Source organism: Monodon monoceros, unplaced genomic scaffold (assembly GCF_005190385.1).
Source record: "Monodon monoceros isolate NGI ecotype Baffin Bay Population unplaced genomic scaffold, NGI_Narwhal_1 Super_Scaffold_21, whole genome shotgun sequence".
NCBI classification, from domain to species: Eukaryota; Metazoa; Chordata; class Mammalia; order Artiodactyla; family Monodontidae; genus Monodon; species Monodon monoceros.
In genome coordinates this window covers 6,503,735-6,524,383 of record NW_021703778.1, presented here as the reverse complement: position 1 = coordinate 6,524,383, position 20,649 = coordinate 6,503,735, and the positions used below count along the sequence as shown (strand labels likewise).

General features: G+C 39.2%; 1 protein-coding gene across 1 annotated transcript in view; it reads right to left on the bottom strand.

The window, feature by feature from the left end:
- The window catches only part of ITGA8 (integrin subunit alpha 8), a 180,798-nt gene that overhangs the window by 146,128 nt on the left and 14,021 nt on the right, over positions 1–20,649 (bottom strand). The window contains exons 3-5 of the mRNA XM_029236499.1: positions 8,645–8,745; positions 5,737–5,860; positions 37–98 (exon numbers count right to left, since the gene is read on the bottom strand). Of these exons, the coding sequence (XP_029092332.1) occupies positions 37–98; positions 5,737–5,860; positions 8,645–8,745 (287 nt within the window). The remainder of the gene's footprint in view (positions 1–36; positions 99–5,736; positions 5,861–8,644; positions 8,746–20,649) is intronic.

Genomic DNA, 20,649 nt, shown 5'->3' with positions numbered 1-20,649 from the left:
ATAAATTTTAGAAGCTATAAGATCAAAAGAATTTACCTTATAAAAGTCCAGACTAAATCCTGCTTGGCAGTAACCCTGACCTTCAGGATCAGCATTGCCTGGAATGATCAAAAGATACAAATGTTATAACATCATTATCCCCGAGATATATTTTAATAACCAGTTCAGGATACACTGTTGTTTTATCTATAGACTTCTAAATTTAAAATGATCAATATGTGTTCTATATTTATTTTTAAAATTTATTCGAAGTAATTTCTTAAATACATTGCAATCTGTTTTCCTGTCCCAAATGGCACTGTGATTCTACAGTAAGAGCAATAGGAATAATGTTCCTTGGACTTATGATACTGGGTTTTATAACTCATGTTTATTTGAAGAAATAAAACCTCCATCTCCCAACTATGTTCCAAGTTCCCCAACTGGCAATAATGTGTTTCTGTGGTGCCCACGTGTTCTGAGTAAAGCAATGCCTTGAGAAAGAGAGAGCTAAATTTAGTCACCTGGGTGGACACTTTCTGCTGGGGTCACCGATAAGAGTTTCAATTTCCTGATCTCTCACCGGAAATTAACTTCAAATTCTTCTATTATCATTACGTAAATTAGGACCTGGCATTTCTGATCACATTGCATCTCACAGGGACTCTAGTGTTCACAAAAGAGAAAACTCTCTAGAAATGGCTTATTTTATACTCTCTGCAATGTAATTCACTAGCTGAATATCCAATAGGACTTTTTTATAATACAGTTTTTTTTTTTGTTTTTTTTTTGCGGTACACGGGCCTCTCACTGTTGTGGCCTCTCCCGTTGCGGAGCACAGGCTCCAGACGTGCAGGCTCAGTGGCCATGGCTCACGGGCCCAGCCGCTCCGCGGCATGTGGGATCTTCCCGGACCGGGGCACGAACCTGCGTCCCCTGCATCGGCAGGTGGACTCCCAACCACTGCGCCACCAGGGAAGCCCTATAATACAGTTTTTTAAACCATAGGCAGGTCAACTGTGGATTCCCAGGATATTAGGATCCTGGGACATTAGGATGAGGAATGTACTACTTGTCACTTGTACTTTAAAAGAGTATCACTCCTAAAGTGCTTAAATTAAAACCAAAATATAGTTCAGTAGAGGGAATCTCAGTCATTATACAGTTAGATGCAAACATGCAAATAATTACTCCTTTCTTATCAAGGATACTCCTGAATGGAAACTAAAATAAGAGGGCAGGAAAGGAAAAGCACATCATCCCAGGAAAAATTTATAGGCTGGACATGTGCCTGTTCCAGAAGCTTTTTGAAATGGATCAGGCCTTTCCAGCTTTTCCTAGAATGCCTTCTGTTTTTTCTTTTCTTTGGTTAGTACTTAGCTAATTTTAGCACTGTCATCAGCCATTCTTTCCAGATGTTCCCTTTATATTTTAAAATACTTTTCTACTTCATATACTGTATTTTTTGATGATCTGTTTTTAATTCAAATGTCGATGCTTTGTGTGTGTTTTTTTTTAAGCTAAGTTTTTTTTTTACAGCTTTACTGAGGTATACTTAATATACCAAAAAAATGCACATCTTACTGTGTACGTTTTGATGAGTTTAGACATATGCCTCATACCGTGATACCACCACCACGATCATGGGAATAAACATATTCATCACCTTCAAAAGATTTCTTGTGTTCCCCACCCTCAATCAAATTTGCTTTTTTGTTTGTTTTTTTGTGGTGAAAACACTTAACATGAGATCTACCCTCTTAACAAATGTTTAGTGCACAGTACCTTACAATATATTTTATTTTGTAACTATATTTTGTGGTTTATAATTATGAATGCTACAAAGTTCCTTAAAGTCTCAAATGTCCAGGTACCATTTTTCTAGACGTTCATGCCTGTAAATAGCTGTATGCAACAAGAAATATATATGAACACAAGATACAAGATTATGTGAACATAGATGTGTTGACTGTGTTTAAGAAATGTATTTTAATGCATAAATCTTTTTTATAAATCCTTTTGAAAATCGACTCTGACTTTTTCAATATTGTAAATTATTCAGAAAGGAAGAAACAGGATGATTCTTTGAAATCATTTTGCTGCAAAACAGGAAACTGAAAAAATTCAGAGAAAACAGTAATTTTTCATAAAATTCATCGAGAAAGCAACCAACTTCAAATGTTGAAGTGGTGATTATAATAGAAATGGGAGGTTATTTCCTTTGCAAAGTAAGTTTTTCTCTTACAATTATAGTTTATGAGAGCTGAAGGAATCTTTCTTCCTAGAACTTCAGAGCATCTGTGAACTTTACAATTATGCCCTATAGAGTAAACTCAGGAATCCAGGGAATCACGCTATCATGTGTTGGCTTCCCAAGGAGAATGGAAAGGTGTGTGTAAACCATTGCCATCTAAATTATGAATGACTGTAAGAGCTACAGGCATGTCATTAATATGAATGAGCAGACTACCACCCAAATTGCTGAAAGTGTCAGTGAAGGGGCTTTGCAGTGTGACATGAACATGAGAGGCTTCTTGAAATTCTCTTTTGAAAGTAATATCCCTGTTCTGTGATACTGACCATACGCTCATGAACAAGGTGGCTTTGTGTTTATGAACTGTGAACTCCTTAGGGAACACAGGAAGCCGGCTCCTTGGGTGCATTTGAGAAGGAAATACTTCCAGTAAGAGAGAGACCAGGAGGATGTGACACTGGAGTTGTGTACTAGACTGAACAGAATTCCTGGCCATTTGTTTGGCTATTCTGCAGCTCGACATAAACTTCACCTTTACCTGTGTCAAGCTATTCTTTTATTTAGGAAAGTAAACGCTAAATAAATTCGCAACATAATATACCCGTGTAACTCAAAATGAGAGCATACTATACTTTAAAGTTTTAGATAATGGTTCAAACTCACCCTGCAACTCTTATCCACAAGTCTAGATGGCTTATGCTGTATTTTAACCTGAGCTCTCCCATCACGTGGGCAGTCAGATAAAAAGGCAGAACAAGAAGCAGTGACATGGTTTCTAAACAATCATCCTTGATGTTAGCTGGAAGAGGATATATCATCAAGGTAAGAGGCATGTGAAGGACGGGCTCCTCATTTCAGCTACAGTAGTTTACTGCTGTGGGGAGGTACCTCTAGCAAATCATAAGAAATGTGATATGGATAGGTGTAAAAATTGATGAAACAAGTTCAGTTTTGAATCTCTGCTGTACCATAAATTTTATGAATAAATTCAGGATTTATTTATTGCTCTACCTGACTTTTTTTTTTTGCCATGATACACGGCTTGCGGGATCTTAGTTCCCCAACCAGGGATCGAACCCGTGCCCCCTGCAGTGGAGCGTAGAGCCCTAACCACTGGACTGCCAGGGAATTCCCTGACTTTTATCTTTAGCATAATAATAAGGACCTCTTACAGAACTCGGCGGCATGACCTTGAGTGGAAAACGACAAAAATATCCCTCTTAATGGATGATGCCATGCTTGGGAAGCTCCTGCTTTCCTGCTCCAATAACTGCTAAGAGAAGCCCTTCCCGTCGTCCTGTCTGAAACAGCTCCTCTCCCTACCCAGGCACGTCGCTCCCTACTCTTTTGCCTTGCTATGTTTTTCTTTGTAGTACTTTTCACTACCTGCCATTATATTAGAAACTTATTTATTATTTAAACAAATTTTGTTGTTGAGATGTAATTGACATATTAGTCCAAGGTGTACAACACAATTTGATTTATGTATATACTGTGAAATAATTACTACAGTAAATGTAGTTAACATCTGTCACCACACATCGTTACAATCTTTTTTTCTTTTGGCTATGTTGGGTCTTCATTGCTACGCGCAGGCTTTGTCTAGTTGCGGCAAGCGGGGGCTACTCTTTGTTGTGGTGCGTGGGCTTCTCATTGCGGTGGCTTCTCTTGTGGCAGAGCACCGGCTCTAGGTGCGTGGGCTTCGCTAGTTGTGGCTCACGGGCTCTAGAGCGCAGGCTCAGTAGTTGTGGCTTGCGGGTTCTAGGGTGCAGGCTCAGTAGTTGTGGCGCACGGGCTTTGTTGCTCCGCGACATGTGGGATCTTCCCGGACCAGGGCTCGAACCCGTGTCTCCTGCATTGGCAGGCAAATTCTTATCCACTGCGCCACCACGGAAGCCCCGTTACAATCTTTTTAAAGCTCTTAAGATCTACTCTCACAGCAACGTTCAACTATGCAATATCGTATTACTAACTACAGTCACCATGCTGTACATTACATCCCCAGGATTTATCTTATAACTGGAAACTTGTACGTTTTGACCACCTTCACCCGTTTAACCCACACCCACACACCCCACCACTGGCAACCACCAATCTGTACTCTTTTTCTGTGAGTTTGTGTGGGTTTTTTTTTTTTAAGATTTTGCATATAAGTGAGATCATACAGAGTATTTTTCTTTATCTGACTTACTCCATTCAGCATAATACCCTCAAGATCCATCCATGTTGTCATAAATGGCAAGACTTCATTCTTTTTTATGGCTAAATAATATTCCATTGTGTATATATCCATATCTCTATCTATTCCATATTTCCTTTATCCACTTATCCATTGATGGATCCTTTGGTTTTTCCATGACTTGGTTATTGTAAATTGTGCTGCGATGAACATGGGGGTGCAGATATCTTTTCAAGATAGTGATTTCAGTTCTTTTAGATAAATACCCAGAAGTGGAATTGCTGGATCTGAACTTATATATTTACGCATATGTTGTCTCTCTCCCGCCCTAGAATATGCTTTTTGAAGACAGGGGTTTGCTTTTTCTTGTCCTGTGCTTTATTGCCTAAACATAGAATAATTAGTGCTCAGTGTGTTCAAAAAACACGTGTTGAATGAATGCATAACTGAGTCTTATTATCTATGAGGAACACCTCTTTTATTTATTTATATAAGTTTATTTATTTTTTGGCTGTGTTGGGTCCTTGTTGCTGTGCACATGCTTTCTCTAGTTGCAACGAGCAGGGGCTACTCTTTGTTGCGGTGCACGGGCTTCTCATTGTGGTGGCTTCTCTTGTTGCAGAGCACAGGCTCTAGGTGCACAGGCTTCAGTAGTTGCAGCATGCAGGCTCAGTAGTTGTGGCTTGCAGGCTCTAGAGCGCAGGCTCAGTAGTTGTGGCACACGGGCTTAGTTGCTCCGCAGCATGTGGGATCTTCCCGGATCAGGGCTCAAACCCGTGTCCCCTGCACTGGCAGGTGGATTCTTAACCACTGCACCTCCAGGAAAAGTCCAGGAACACCTCTTTTAAAGCCATTTAAGGGACTTCCCTGGTGGTGCAGTGAATCCACTTAAGAATCCACCTGCCAGTGCAGGGGACACGGGTTTGATCTGTGAGAACACAGGCTAGGTGGAGAACTCATATCCACTGTGCCCTTGGGTCCAATCATGCTAATTAACACCATTCCTACAATTAACAAGCGGACAGTTAGCATTTTTCCAATGCAGTGTGAATTTTGAGTAGAGACGGAGAGTTTAAGGCCTAAAATAAGGAACCAATCAATTTGACTGCAGAATATCTAAAAACAGAAAATTTCTAAAACACGGAAGACGATCAGCAGAATTCCGTGTCTTGGTCCTCACATTACAGTAAGGCATCCTGTAAGACCGTCCATCATCTTTACCCCCACTGCTTTTTCCTTACCAATGGTGTTCTGGGGTTACCTGCACTGTCTATAGCAGAAAAGCTCGAGCTAAATTTCAGTTCCAAGAATAAAAATAACTTACTGTTCCGACAAGGAGAGTACTCAGCATACGCACTGAAATTCTGAATTGCTACATAGCAAGTGCCAACTGGGTCCTTTTCTGGCGTCGGCTTAAGAGTTCTCCAGTGATATAATGGAGCACAGGCCTGGGAAACATCAAAGACAATAAAATTTTTTTTGATGTAGATTCCTCATACAGTGCTTTGATTTGACTTATTGATGAATGGACCTAAATTTGTAACAAACAATGCTAAATTATTAAGTGACTTAATTGGCCTCCAGTATGCTAATGAGTACCTCGGTAGTCAGAGTTAATTAAACTTCCAAAGCCAATATTTCAACATTAATGCACCGTAGAATTGGAACAAATTAAGCATATACAAAGGAATGAGATTTTCCCCCCACAGGATTTTAAATCAAATCAAAGTAGCCTAGCAAAAGTAAATATTTACTAAAGGCAAAGAACTCGTATTTTCTTTTTTTTTTTTAATTGGACCTACATAAAAGCAAATGAACATTTAAACAGCGAATGAATCAGTGTGATGTCTTAAAAAGAGAACTAGTTCCTTTCTTGGTTTAATTGTTGCTTAAAGAAAAACTACTTTCAAATCAAAGGATGCAGACAAGTTTGTAAACCTCTGTTTTGTGGATTCCTCTGGTTTATCACTGAGGGTGTACCTGACGATTTTTTTAAAACAATGACTTACATTTGGACTGCTACCCCCTTATCACAGTGGGTTTATTTTTCATTTGATAGTTTTTATTCATGACAAGACAAAAATTAATTTAAACAATGGTAAGAAAAACATGATTCTTGGATTATGAAATATAAAAGAGGATATATGAAATCCTCTTTAAGTAAGTTAAATAATTAATTGTGCTAGGAACGAGACAGGCAATAAACATAAACAGGTAGAAAACACAGGCACCTTTCTGACTTCTGTTTTGCTAGCTCGAATCCTACGTAACTGTGTTTTACCTGAATATTCAACCACTCATTTCTAAGGATGCAGAATTAGAGACTTCTAGAATATGGAACCACTAGCCCCTCTCCTAATTTGACGACATCACACTTAAAACAATGCCAGAAAAAGAGGAGGCAGATCCTGATTTTAGTCTTTTCATGATTCCAAACATGTCCTTGGTAATCAGTCCAATGTGTAACGACTTCTAGATAATTTTACTAAGTAGCACCCTTCTTACTTGAGAATATAAGTTATCTTTACTAAAATAACTTAAGTTTTTTTAGTTTTTGTCTCTCTCTGTATTGTGAGGTCTTAGCCAATACTGAAAAGCTCTCTAACACATCCAAGTCCCCTTAACTTCGGGCGCTATGTGGTTAAGACATTTAACATAAGGTGGAATGGTGAAAAGTAGGAGTTTGGAAGGGAAAGCATTACCCATGTGGTTCAGTATAAGCCAACTCGCATCACCTTCCATATCACCATAGAACACTTTAGTGCCATGAAAATTCTTTCCAGTGTTTGTCTGCTATCAGCCCTAAAAAATTATCTTTTTTATACCTGCTCAGTTTCACACTGATGTGAAACATGATGATGTGATAATATTCAGGCTTTGACCCAAACACACATGATACCTGGATATTCAAAATCGATACTTCTGTTCACAGCAATTTGAAGTTCTAAGAATTGTCACACAGCGTAGAATTTAATTCTTTATGCTGCTAAGTTTCAGTGCTCAAGGAAAAAATTAACTTGAAAGGTACTTTATATTATCCTATTTCCTACCACATAATTTTGAAAGTGCAAGCATGCCCTCAAATTAAGCATATTTATTATGAACATGGTGTGTTATTTTACGTTCAGTAATTCTGAAGATTTCTACAAATATTGAATAAATGCACAATAATATAAGTTTTCAAGACTTAATCAAAATCAATATAGTACCAAAAGATTTTTTAACCCCAAATAGTTATTAGATGGAATTAGCTTTTCAATAGCTATTCACATACATTGTAAATCACTAAAGGATTAAAAAGTTTTTACCATTCCTGGAATGTGAGAACTATATTAATGCAAATACAGTTCTACAGAGAGCCTATTGTAAATTCTGGATTTGTCACTAAAGAGGGCTATCTATGTTTTATATATTAGTTGTTTTATGTCAAAATTTCTGTGGGGCGTTAACCACAGACCAAATAAAACAAGGCATTTCCTTTAGATACTTATTTTTATTAAATCATAATTCAAACACCTTTAAACAAATCCCAAAAGCAAAAGTTATTGCTTTATTTTGTAAGGAAATTAGAGCCAATAGTAAAAAAAAAAAAATCCCCCAATAACAAAAAAGTTTCCAGATCAACTTATACAGTTACTTATTTCTCAGTAAACCAGACATGTGTTATCACTTGGAGCTACAGAGGAGAGAATCACAAAGTCATAGCATTTTAAAGCCAAAAGATCTCTATCTGTGAGTGAGAAATTTTTACTTTAAAAAGTATCAGTGTACTCAGAGAACCATGTAATTGGTAGTTATATTTTTAAAGAAAACTTTCCGATAGTTCTAAAGAGGATCAATGACATCACAGTAGATTAACTTTTAAAGAATCCTAACAGTAGTACTCCTGTTTCTCTGGTCAAACTTTAGTCAGCCCTTTAAATCAGTCTTAAGCAATGAAATATTTACCTTTTTAGGATTTAGCTTTTATTTTTCTATCTTCCTTATTTGTTTTTGAAATATTTGAAAAGATCTAACCAATTTTCCGGAAAACCAGCTTTACTTCCTGTAGCTTTAAGGACTAAAATAGATTCTTTAATTTGAAGCACTAAATTTTTTTTGGAATGCTGATAGCTCATCTTTGAAAATCCAACGTATTCTTCCATGAAGGGATTTTGGTAGATAGGAGTTGTGAAACATTGCAGTGTACATGTTATTGCAAAGCAGCCCCGCAGCACGCGGCTGATACTCACCACCACTTTCCCCTTATGAGCTTTCACTGTCGCTCCAAACCACTGATTCGATTTAAACTCTATAGGTTCCTTGGTTCCATTTACTCTGATCTTTCTGTTGTCTGACAGGGAGAACATGGGTTGTTAATAATTTGTAAAACGTGGCAGCCAGCTAAAATATGTGATAATAAATTTACCCATTAAAAACATTTTTTAAAATGTCATACACATGGGGGGTTCTTTTTGACTAAGTCTGAGCTAGACTTTTCACTTAGAAATATACCAATCAAGTGAATATACATACTTGGCTCATGACATTTCACAACTTAACTTTAAAAAAGCATTTTTTTTTTTTTTTTTTGCAGTACGTGGGCCTCTCACTGTTGTGGCCTCTCCCGTTGCGGAGCACAGGCTCCGGACGCGCAGGCTCAGCGGCCATGGCTCACGGGCCCAGCCGCTCCGCGGCATGTGGGATCTTCCCGGACCGGGGCACAAACCCGTGTCCCCTGCATCGGCAGGTGGACTCCCAACCACTGCGCCACCAGGGAAGCCCTAAAAAAGCATTTTTTTTAATGACTTACATTTTCATGGATAACTACTGTAAACTTGATGTAGACTCTGACAGTCTTTAATCTACACTTTTGTCATTGATTTGCCAGATGGAAGACCAAACATTTATAACTGCTCTAAGGAATTCCAAATCTTCTCTGATAGTGAAACTACTTGGAACCTCCATGCTCCAGGAAGCATAGCTGTCTCAGCATGGTTTAGCAGGAGTCTGCTTGAAGGACTCCAAGTTCCTGGTTTTTAACTGGGTAATATGTGTCCACGCAGTCACAGAAAATAACACCTCAACACGGTTTTATCCACACTTTGCAGATGTCAGCATGAGGGGGACCATCTGGGTAGAAATTCAACCCAATTACGACACACTTCAGGTCTTAATAAAAAGCAGATATCTTTTCTTTCAGTCCTGATTCCCAATCGACATATTTCCCATGTGGTTCTAACCACATGGTTCTAACTGAACTTCATCAGTAACAGCTAATGAATTTCAAAAGACATTTGTACCAGGGCAGCTTATTTCTATGTGTTCTCTTTGGTATGCATTTTGTTTTTCCTCCTTGACTCTATAATAAATGCATTACAAATGAACTTCTAACTTCTATTAAGGGAGGCCAAAATATACACACAATTAATATTCACTTGAGTTTACATATGATTACAGACTTTTCAAGAAAGAATAAATTATATATACTTAGGTCTTAACCTAAAATTTATGCTTTGATATGTTAGTAGAAAATTACAAATTTCCTTCTTTAAAATCTTATGCTTTTGATGTTTCTGGACTTTTAAAAAAGAAAAAACAAGTTCTGGAAATCCTCACCCAAAATGCACACAACTGGCAAAGAACTGGAGCATCTTACAGATTAGAGCATAAAAATGAAAATATAAACATTTCTGTTTGCATCTAGGCAAGAAGATGGTAGACCTCAGAGAGAAAGGATCTTGTCACCATGCACTGGGTGATCTTGGGCAATTCATTTAATCTTCTGCAGTTTTAATTTCTTCTCTAAAATTAGGCTGAAAATACCTCCCCCTTTCCTCTTTCACAGGTGATCAAAGTCATAAAGATCACATAGGTAATGTGGTAGTGCTTTATAAGCTGAGAACACACTACAGAATCTTGCAGCAATACAACCCTTTAAAAATATCTCTTAATTAGAAACCTGGAAACTCAACCTAAGTACAAGAATTAGAAGGGACCTCACAGACACACAAGTCAGTGCTCCAAATTGGCCGCCTTCTGCTAGAGAAAATGATGTGACTCTACCTTTGTGGCACCTAAGGCATCTTTTCTGCTATTATAAGGTTGAACTGTGTAATAACTTGATTGAAAGTGTAATTTGTGTGTTATTTTCCAGCAACAAATTTCTTTGAGACCAAGAATACAAATGAACGGACGTCACTAATTCCATCCCTAATCCAAGGATTACAATAGAGAATAATCCCACTGTCCCAAGTCTCTCTTTACTGAAATGAGTTGTGATCTAGGTGTATCCTCCTTACCTTGACCTTTGAGGTGGACAAGCCATCTTTCTTTTTTTTTTTTTTGGACGCACCACATGGCTTGCGGGGTCTTCGTTCCCCAATCAGGGATCGAACCCATGACCCTGCAGTGGAAGCACAGCGTCCTAACCACTGGACCACCAAGGAATTCCCAAGTCACCTTTTAAAAATTCTGTTTTATTGGGCTTCCCTGGTGGCGCAGTGGTTGGGAGTCCGCCTGCCAATGTAGGGGACACAGGTTTGTGCCCCGGTCCGGGAAGATCCCATATGCCATGGAGCGGCTGGGCCCGTGAGCCATGGCCGCTCAGCCTGCGCGTCCGGAGCCTGTGCTCCGCAACGGGAGAGGCCACAGCAGTGAGAGGCCCACGTACCGAAAAACAAACAAACAAACAAAAATTCTGTTTTATTATTTTTATAAATTCACTGATGTAAATCTAATATTACAATGTCATAAAATTCAAATGAGTAACATATATTTGGGTTGATTGTGAAAGTGACCTTTCCCTAATTTCTCACCTTCCTTTAATGAACAAGATTCTTTCATGCCAAACAACCCAACACAGGGCTTAGTACTATGCACACTGGTGCTCGATGAACCTTTGATGCACAGGGGATGTTTTTGATTCGATTTGACCTGATCTTTCCTGAAAACAACCTCCTGTAAAAACTCAGCACAATTTCTGTCCTTCTAAGCTCTCCTTGGTATGGCAAAGGGCTGAGAAGCTGGAACCTACATTTTCCAGACCCTCTTACAAATAGGATTCTGGTTGAATGAGAGGTTCATGGAGAGATCTGGAAAGAGGAGCAGATGGAGAAGCCATTATTTTCCAGCAGCAATTATAAGCATGCATGGGGGCATCAGTAGCTGCAGGTGGGATGTTCTTCCTGCAGCTCTCAAGTATCCTTTGACAGTCATGCCTTTTTGGTGCTTCAGGCCACTGAGATCGAGTCCTGAACTTCCAGATTTCTTGATCGGCAGGCAGTGACCTTCCTAACTTTCACATACCCAGTCTTTCCAATAATCATGTAAACCTCTCAGTCCTAATTATAATACTCAAAGTGGTTTCTGTTTCCTGACCAAACTCCCGTGATATGGAGCAATGCATTTAGGATAGGACCACACGTCTTCTGGAACAGAAGGAAGGCACTGTGCATTGTCAACCCCAGAGAATTCTTGGAAGGGCCAGTGGTTCTGGGAGATGGTGGAGACCATTAGTTACTAAAGCAATTCTCTCCTTGGCATATCCCAAACTATGCCAAAAGCTAGGAAGAAGTTTTATAGTGACTGCATGTGATGTAAAGCTTCCCAAGTGCCAAAAGACTATTAACAGAGTTAATAAATATAATCCAGGTGAATTTTTTTCAAGGGAAGAATCAGTATATTTAATATGTAAAAGAGTTCCCAAATCAATGAGAAAAAGACTAAAATTCAATAGAAAAAGTTCTAAGGACCTAAACAGGCATTGCAGGGAAGAAGAAATCAAATATCTCATAAATTCATGCAGAGATCCTGAACCTCAAATTAAAACCATAATGACTTAAGACTTGTCACCTAGCAGTTTGGCAAAAAATATTAATAATCTCTGTTTTCAAGATAATAGCTCAATGCAGCATTTTGGAAGGGCGATTTACAACATATATCAAATTTTTAAATGTACATTTTTTTGAACAAGGAATTCAACTTCTAGGATTTTGTTCAATAGAAATAATTACACAAATGCTTTAAGATGCAGTGTGAAGATATTTGCTGTCCTGGTTGTGATAGCAAAACTGAAACATCTTAAATGTTCATAAATAAGGGATTTGAGAAGAAATTCCTGTTATCTGTAAAATAGAGTACTATTCAACTATTAAAACATATATTGGGAGTTTGGGGTTGACATGTATACACTGCTGTCTTTGAAAGAAATAATCAACAGGGACCTACTGTATAGCACAGGGAACTCTGCTCAATATTCTGTAATAACCTAAATGGGGAAAGAATTTGAAAAAGAATAGATACATGTATATGTAGAACTGAATCACTGTGCTATGCACCTGAAACTAACACAACATTGTAAATCAACTATACTCCAATATAAAATAAAAGTTAAAATACATATGACAGACTTAGATGCATTGATATAGAATACTGTCTGCAAAATATATTTTTCTGTTTTACCGTTTCTGAGGCTTTAAAAAAATGTATAGAAAGGTACGAGGACTTCACATAACAAACACTTGTATTCCCACCAGGCAGAACTGACAACTGTTAAGTTTTTTCACATTTGCGAACATCACAGTACCCTTCGACATCTATCTCTCCAGTTCCATCCCCTCCTCATCCATAGGTGGTCACCATCATGAATGTGATGTGTATACTCCCGGCCACTTAAAAAATAATGTCCATGAATAATATAGAACAGAGGTCTGCATATATTTCCTATAAAGGACTGATAATAAATATTTCAGGCTTTGCATTCTCTATGGTCTGTCGAAACTACTCATCTCTGCCCTTGTAGCAAGAGCAGCCATAGACAACATGTTTTTTAAAATGGGCTTGGCTGTGTTCCAATAAAACTTTACTTATGGACAATGAAACTTGAATTTCATGTAATTTTCATGCATCATTTAAATATTATTCTTTAAAACAAATTTCCAATCATTGCAAAATATAAAAACTACTCTCAGCTTATAGGCATACACTAACAGGTGGTGGGTCAGATTTTGCTGTAGTTTCGCCAACGATTTACTATTGAGTATTCTTTGTGTGTTCTTTTTTAAAAAATTTTTTTATAATTAATTTATTTTTTATTTATTTTATTTTTGGCTGCTTTGGGTCTTCGTTGCTGTGCGTGGGCTTAATCTAGTTGCAGCGAGCGGGGCCTACTCTTCGTTGCGGCGCGCGGGCTTCTCACTGAGGTGGCTCCTCTTGTTGCGGAGCATGGGCTCTAGGCGCGCGGGCTCAGAAGTTGTGGCTCATGGGCTGTAGAGCGCAGGCTCGCTAGTTGTGGCACGTGGCCTTAGTTGTTCCGCAGCATGTGGGATCTTCCTGCACCAGGGCTCGAACCCGTGTCCCCTGCATTGGCTGGCAGATTCTTAACCACTGTGCCACAAGGGAAGTCCCTGTGTGCTCTTTTTAACTGAATAAAAGTGGTATTATACTATCTGTATGGAACAGCGTGTAACTGTGTTTAACATTCAATTTTACGTTTTTGGGAAGTAACCTGTGTTTTGATAATTAGATAGATAGATAGATAATAGATCCAACTCATTCTTTTAAGCTCCTGTAAGTATTGTATCTCATTAGATAGCCATCTGCATTTTATTTATCCATTCCATTTACACATGAACATTTAGGTTTCTCAGCTTCTCTACTACCACAAACATGTACCCTGAGTGCCCTTATACTTATCTTCATCTGCAGATGGAGAAGTGTTTCTCTCTGGCACCAGACTAGAAATGACATTGCTGGGCAGCTATGCCAGTCCACCTCCAAAGTAGCCCCAATTTCCATGTACACTCGCAGGGCACGAGAGAGACACCATCAGCTCTTGTCATCGTAGAGCTGCTAAATTTCTGCGAACCTGGATGACTATGAAATGCTCCTTCATTTGGTTCTGTTTTCATGTGCATTTCCCTAATAATTAGTAGAGTCAATCATCTTTTTCTGCTTATGGGCCACACACTTTTTTCTTCTGTGAATTGCTGTGAATTGCTAGCTCATCTCCTTTGTTCATTGCCTTGTTTTCTTCTGTGAATTGCTGTGAATTGCTAGCTCATCTCCTTTGTTCATTGCCTTGTTTGGTTATTTGTTATTTGTTATTAGTCTTATTGATTAGTCTTATTGATTAGAAGAATTCAGCGTATATTCTGAGTCCTTTTTTTTTTTTTTTTTTTCCGCGGTACGCGGGCCTCTCACTGCTGTGGCCTCTCCCTCCCGTTGCGGAGCACAGGCTCCGGACGCGCAGGCTCAGCGGCCATGGCTCACGGGCCCAGCCGCTCCGCAGCATGTGGGATCTTCCCGGACCGGGGCACAAACCCGTGTTCCCCGCATCGGCAGGTGGACCCTCAACCACTGCGCCACCAGGGAAGCCCCTGAGTACTGATTCTTTTCCCCACATATATGTTGTCAATATCACCTTCCAATTTTTGCTAGTCTTTTAACTTTACGAGTATTGTCGTCCATCTGGAATGTTTTTATATTGGACGTGGCATGGGCATCTTACTTATTTTCAATACGAAAGGCCAGTCGTCTCAACACCACTTACTGAACAATCCATCTTTTTCTTTGTTCCTTGGAGAGTTGTCATTCCACCTCTGCACTGGTACCTCCTGATGCGACTGGAAGGGCCCAGCATGATCTGGCCCCTACCATCTCCTCCTGCTTTCCCAGCTCATTAAGCTTCAGACAACCACCTTTCTTTTTTTTTTTTTTTTTTTAAAGTCTTTATTGAATTTGTTACAATATTGCTTCTGTTTTATGTTTTGCTTTTTCGGCCCTGAGGCATGTGGGATCTTCACTCCCCAACCACGGATTGAACCCACACCCCATGCATTGGAAGGCAAAGTCGTAACCGCTGGACGGCCAGGAAAGTCCCTACACCGCCCTTCTTGAACACGCCCAGCCTTTTCTGTCTCCTCATTGCATATACTCTTCCCACAGTTTTCTGCATGGCTCCCTCCTTCCTGTCACTCAGGGTTTAGCTCAAATGCTACTTCCTCTGAGACCCCCTTCCCTGAGCAGCTAGTTCACCCTACCCTAAGTCATTCTCTCCCGTTACCCTTTAGACTTTTCTTCACAGCACTTACCATTAATTGAGATGATCTTATTTCTTAGTTTGCCTGTTTACTGACTATCCATTCCCTTCCAAATATACATGAATCCCATGAACAGAGACGTTCTCTGCTTCACTGCTGTGTTCCCCACTTCTAGAACAATGCCTGACACATAGTGAGTCCTCTGTAAGAGTTTGTTGAATGAATGACCAAACTCCCATCTATTCATTCAGAAGCTTGTCTAGGATATTGCTCAGTACGATCCTTTAAATTCAAAATGTTCTGTGTATGGGTGTGTGAACGTATAGACACTGAACTGTTTGTGACGGTTCTCTCGAAGGCAGGGAGTGTACATGCTGTAGTGGCTTTTTATACTTTAATTGTATATGTTTCTGTGTTGTTTGAGTTTTTACAGTGAACATTATTACGTCTATGATCTGAAAAAAGAAAACCTAGAGATAAAATCAAGACCTCTGTAGGTCAACCTGAGAAATTTAGATGGGTGGTAGCAATAAAATTGATTTGGCTTGTCCGACATTTCTGGGCTTTGAAGCCATCTCTCTTAATTGGTAGCTTTGGTCTCTGGGCAATCAGTGAGTGGCAAACCTACTAACATTCTGCTCCTTTTTCACAGGAATATTCATTTCTGAGCAGGAGTGAGTGAGGGAATGTAGAATATGGTGCACATATGGGCTACAAGCAGATTTTTATAATCTTTTCACTGAGTAGAATGGGAGGAATTACAAGAAGTGAGGGTAGATCACCATGGGTGAGAGAGAAGAGCTGAGATTGACACAGGTGCAGCAAACATTTTGGCAGATGGGGTGGTTTCTGAAAAACTATAAAGTCCTCAGCCTTGTCCTGGAAAACAGTAAGTTTCCCTGTAATCTTCAGTCATTACTTCAAGTGCTTCACCCTAGAGATTTTTTTTAAAGCTGTCGCAGGAGCTGTCCAGACATTTTTAATCAGGAAGAGGGGAAAGGAAATCTTTAAATGTTTATTTATAATCTTTTCCTTCATCAGTGTATGCTGTAAGTGTTTCATTCAAATTGAAACTATGTATCTGAGAACAAGGAATACTCCTATGTGAAATTTAAAATAAAATATCGGTAGCCAGAGAACTCCTTGTCTAAAAGAAACAAATCCAAGAAAAGAATCTGGGTCAATTTTTATGTCCTAGAAAATTAAACTTCCAAATGTATGCCTCCCAATATTCCAAAACCACAATTAAAAACCATGAAAGAATACCTCTGTAGCCTTCATACTCTTGATCATCTTACTGGGAATTTTCAAGTGTTTAAGGAAATATCACACTAATTCATTTTTTCATATAACGTTCAAAAAACGTGTTACTCTTTTCTCCCCCAGTTATACTGAGATATAATTAACACACAGCACAGTGTAAGTTTAAAGTGCACAGCATAATGATTTGACTTACATATATTGTGAAATGGTCACCAGAGTAAGTTAAGTTAATACCTATCATGTCACATAGACATACACACACACACACAAAGAAAAAGTGTGTTCCTGATGAAGAGGACTCTTAGGATCGAGTCTCTTAACAACTTTCATATATACTGTACATATATGTGTGTGTGTGTGTGTTTATGTGTATACATGCATTATTTTATATACGTTAACTATAGTCATCATGGTGTATATTACATCCCTAGTACTTATTTATCTAATAGCTGGAAGTTTTTACCTTTTGACTCCCTTCTCCCCATCCCCCAGCTCTGGTATAACCATAAGCCTGATCTCTTTTTCTATGAGATGTTTTTTTTTTTCTTTAGGTTCCATACATGAGTGAGATCATACAGTATTTATCTTCCTCTGTCTGACTTATTTCACTTAGCATAATACTCTCAAGGTCCATTCGTGCCAATGGCAGGGGTTCCTCCTTTTTAATGGCTGAGTAATAGTCCATTGTGTGTGCATGTATATATATACACACGTATATAAGATATCTATATCTTCTTTATTCATTCATCCATTGTGGACAGAAATATGTTATTCTGATTAAATAAACATTCTATTATAACTGAGATTTATTATTTATATCATATATGTATACTGTATACAAAGGTGTGCATGTACACAAACACAAACACACACGGGCATACTCGTTTTCTTGCCGTTACCTAGTAGATCAGATCTAACTATCCCGCCCTCCACCATGTAGGTCCCAGACCCCACACCTGATCTCCAGATATGGCGTTTCCTTCCATTCAGGCAGCTTCCTCTCTGTTCCCTATTGAGTCTTACTCCCAGACTTTGTACATGAAGCTTCTCTTGCAAAATTCCACTCCTCCTTTTTTGTCAACTAATCCAAATCACTTTCTTGAAAGCTGCTTTAAAATGTAGGGCCATGCTTGACAAATAACCATTCACACATGGTTAAGAATCATGGAGGGACTTCCCCGGTGGTGGCACAGTGGTTAGGAATCCACCAGCCAGTGCGGGGGACACAGGTTCGAGCCCTGGTCTGGGAAGATCCCATGTGCCATGGAGCAAGTAAGCTCGTGTGCCACAACTACTGAGCCCACATGCCACAACTACTGAAGCCCACGCGCCTAGAGCCCATGCTCTGCAACAAGAGAAGTCACCGCAACGAGAAGCCTGTGCACCGCAACAAAGAGTAGCCCCTGCTCGCTACAGCTGGAGAAAGCCCACCTGCATTGACGAAGACCCAATGCAGGCAAAAAAATTAATTAATTATTTTTTTAAAGTTTTTTAAAAAAAAAGAGTCATGGAGAATATATGGGAGAAAATGTAGTAAAGAAATGCAGGTGAAATAAAAAATGAAGTGAAATAAGATAAAATAAAATGTAAGGCCCCAAACTCTTTCTTTTCAAATTGAAATTCTTTCAGATTATTGTTTTTAAAAATTCAAACAATATAAAGTAAGAAAACTTGTATAAAAAATTGTATAAAGTAGTAAGTGAAAGGCCATTGGAATCCCCCCTCCCTGGACACACTCACTGTTGTTTTATAAACCCATCCAGCCATTCAGAGTTTGAGGCTTCTAGCTCATTCCTCTAGTTTAAGACCTTTCTTTTCTGGAAATCATGAGGCTTTTATTTTAAATTGTATTTTTCATATCACTATTTAAATGTTTGGTTCCACACATAACTAAATAACTAATAATGTTAAATGAGCTGAAGGTATGCTTTTAGAGTTCTAGTAACAATGTTCATAAATATGGGTTTCGGATAGCACTAGTAAATATTGTATTACAATCTTCGTATTATATAGTTTTCCTGATCTAGACGAGAATATCAGTTTTCTGCTACAGTTATTTCCACATCTATATCATCTTCTGGAGAATAAAGACCACGTTTCCAACTTCCTGTTTTTAATAATCAATAGGGCCTAGCTAGTGTTCCTCAGACATTTGTTTCTACATCATATAAAATCATTTAAATGTTTTTCATATGTAATTTGATGGAGGCCATATGTAAGGTTTGCTCTAGAAATATATATGGACTTTTGTTGGTATGATGTAAGTAATTTCTTGGGTGAGTGTTCTCATTTACGTGATGCAGCTAGAGGAGCAAATATCAAGAAATGAAAGAATCACCTCTCCAAAGGGAAATGAGAAGCCAGCTGGGGCAGGTCAGACACAACACTGTGTGGCTCCTCGTAGGAAACACGCAAATCTGCAGGGCAGAGCTGGTTACAGGTGGGTGGTAGAGACTTGAGATCTCAACTTTGACCGCACCTGCTACAACCCACTCCACCTCACGTACACTGGCTGGAATGGTTTTCCTTCCCATCTCACCCACCTCGAGAGAGACACGTGTGTGCGTGTGTGTACACACACACACACACACACACACACACATACATTCACCCTTCACCTCTGACCTTTAATGATGCCTCCTCCGAGATGCTTTCCCAGCCACACAAGAAGTTCCCCCTTCAGTCAAGAACAAGAGCCCTCTTTTGCACACCTAAACCCTTTTTTACTTTCTCCTGTTACAGCGCTTATCCCTCTGTTAGGGCTGCCAGGCACTCGTCTTCTCTTCCACTGGACTTGAACATTTCAAGCCCAGCGAGTACGTCTGTCTTGCTTGCTATTTATACCTAGTAGAATGGCAGCCCCGTGAACCAAGCCAGAAGCTTGGAATGCATCCTTGACAACCACCAACCCTGCACCGCACCTCCTATCGCCACTCAGTTACCAATTCCTGCTGGTGCCTCCTTCTAGATCTCTCTCAAGTCCATCTGTTTCTCTCCATTCCTGTGCCACTTCCTTGGGGTGACTCCCATTTCTTTAGCCTCAGTGGCTGCAGTGGTCCCCTACCTGGTTTCCCTTCCTCCAGGCTTGTCACCTTCAAATGCATTCTCCGTCCTGACACTAGAGTTCTTTCTAAAATGCCAAAATTCTTAAAACCAGCCACATCCCACCCTTATCTTGCCAGCATCGTCATTTCATGCCATTCCCAACCATAGTGATTTTCTTTCAGCTCCTTGAATTTTTCACACTTTCTCTCATCTCTAGATTTTCTCATACTTGGAATAATTACCTGGGATCAAATATCTTGGCCATTGACATAGCTGGGGAAATGAGAACTCTTAACTTATATGTCACCTTCCAATTGGGAGGAGAATAGCATGCTTCTCTGTTCGGGTCCCCAAAATGTATTTGCTTCAGGAAGTTATGAAAATCTCTCAGCATGGGAATCTCAGGAAGCAGACTGAATGACATAAATCTCTTCACTATGACCTCAAAGCGATACTTTTAAATACAGGATATGATTGGGTTTCAGGATGAAGGCTATATAAACTCGCCTCCCAATAGCACTTGAAAAGCTCCTGTTGTATGCTTGTATTTTCCTCAGGACCTCATCCCTGTTGCCGGAAGACGTGGTAAAAAGGGAACCAACCATCATCTAACAAAATGGTTCATTTTGTGGTTTTAAAACAAAATCACCATTCCCAACATTACACAAAACAGGAACTTCAGCATTCAAACCTTCTGTTTCTGCAATGTATACTTATGGAAGATTAATACCCAAGATGGAATTATCGTCTGGGAAATCTTAAACCCTACCCCAAACAAGTAGGACCATACTATAGGTTGAGCAGAGGCAAAATGTATTCCTTCCCCAAATAAATTCAGATTTTAAATAGGATTTACCGGGCAGTCCCTGTGCACTTTGTTGCTTAATGCATTCTGCCATTTCACTGTT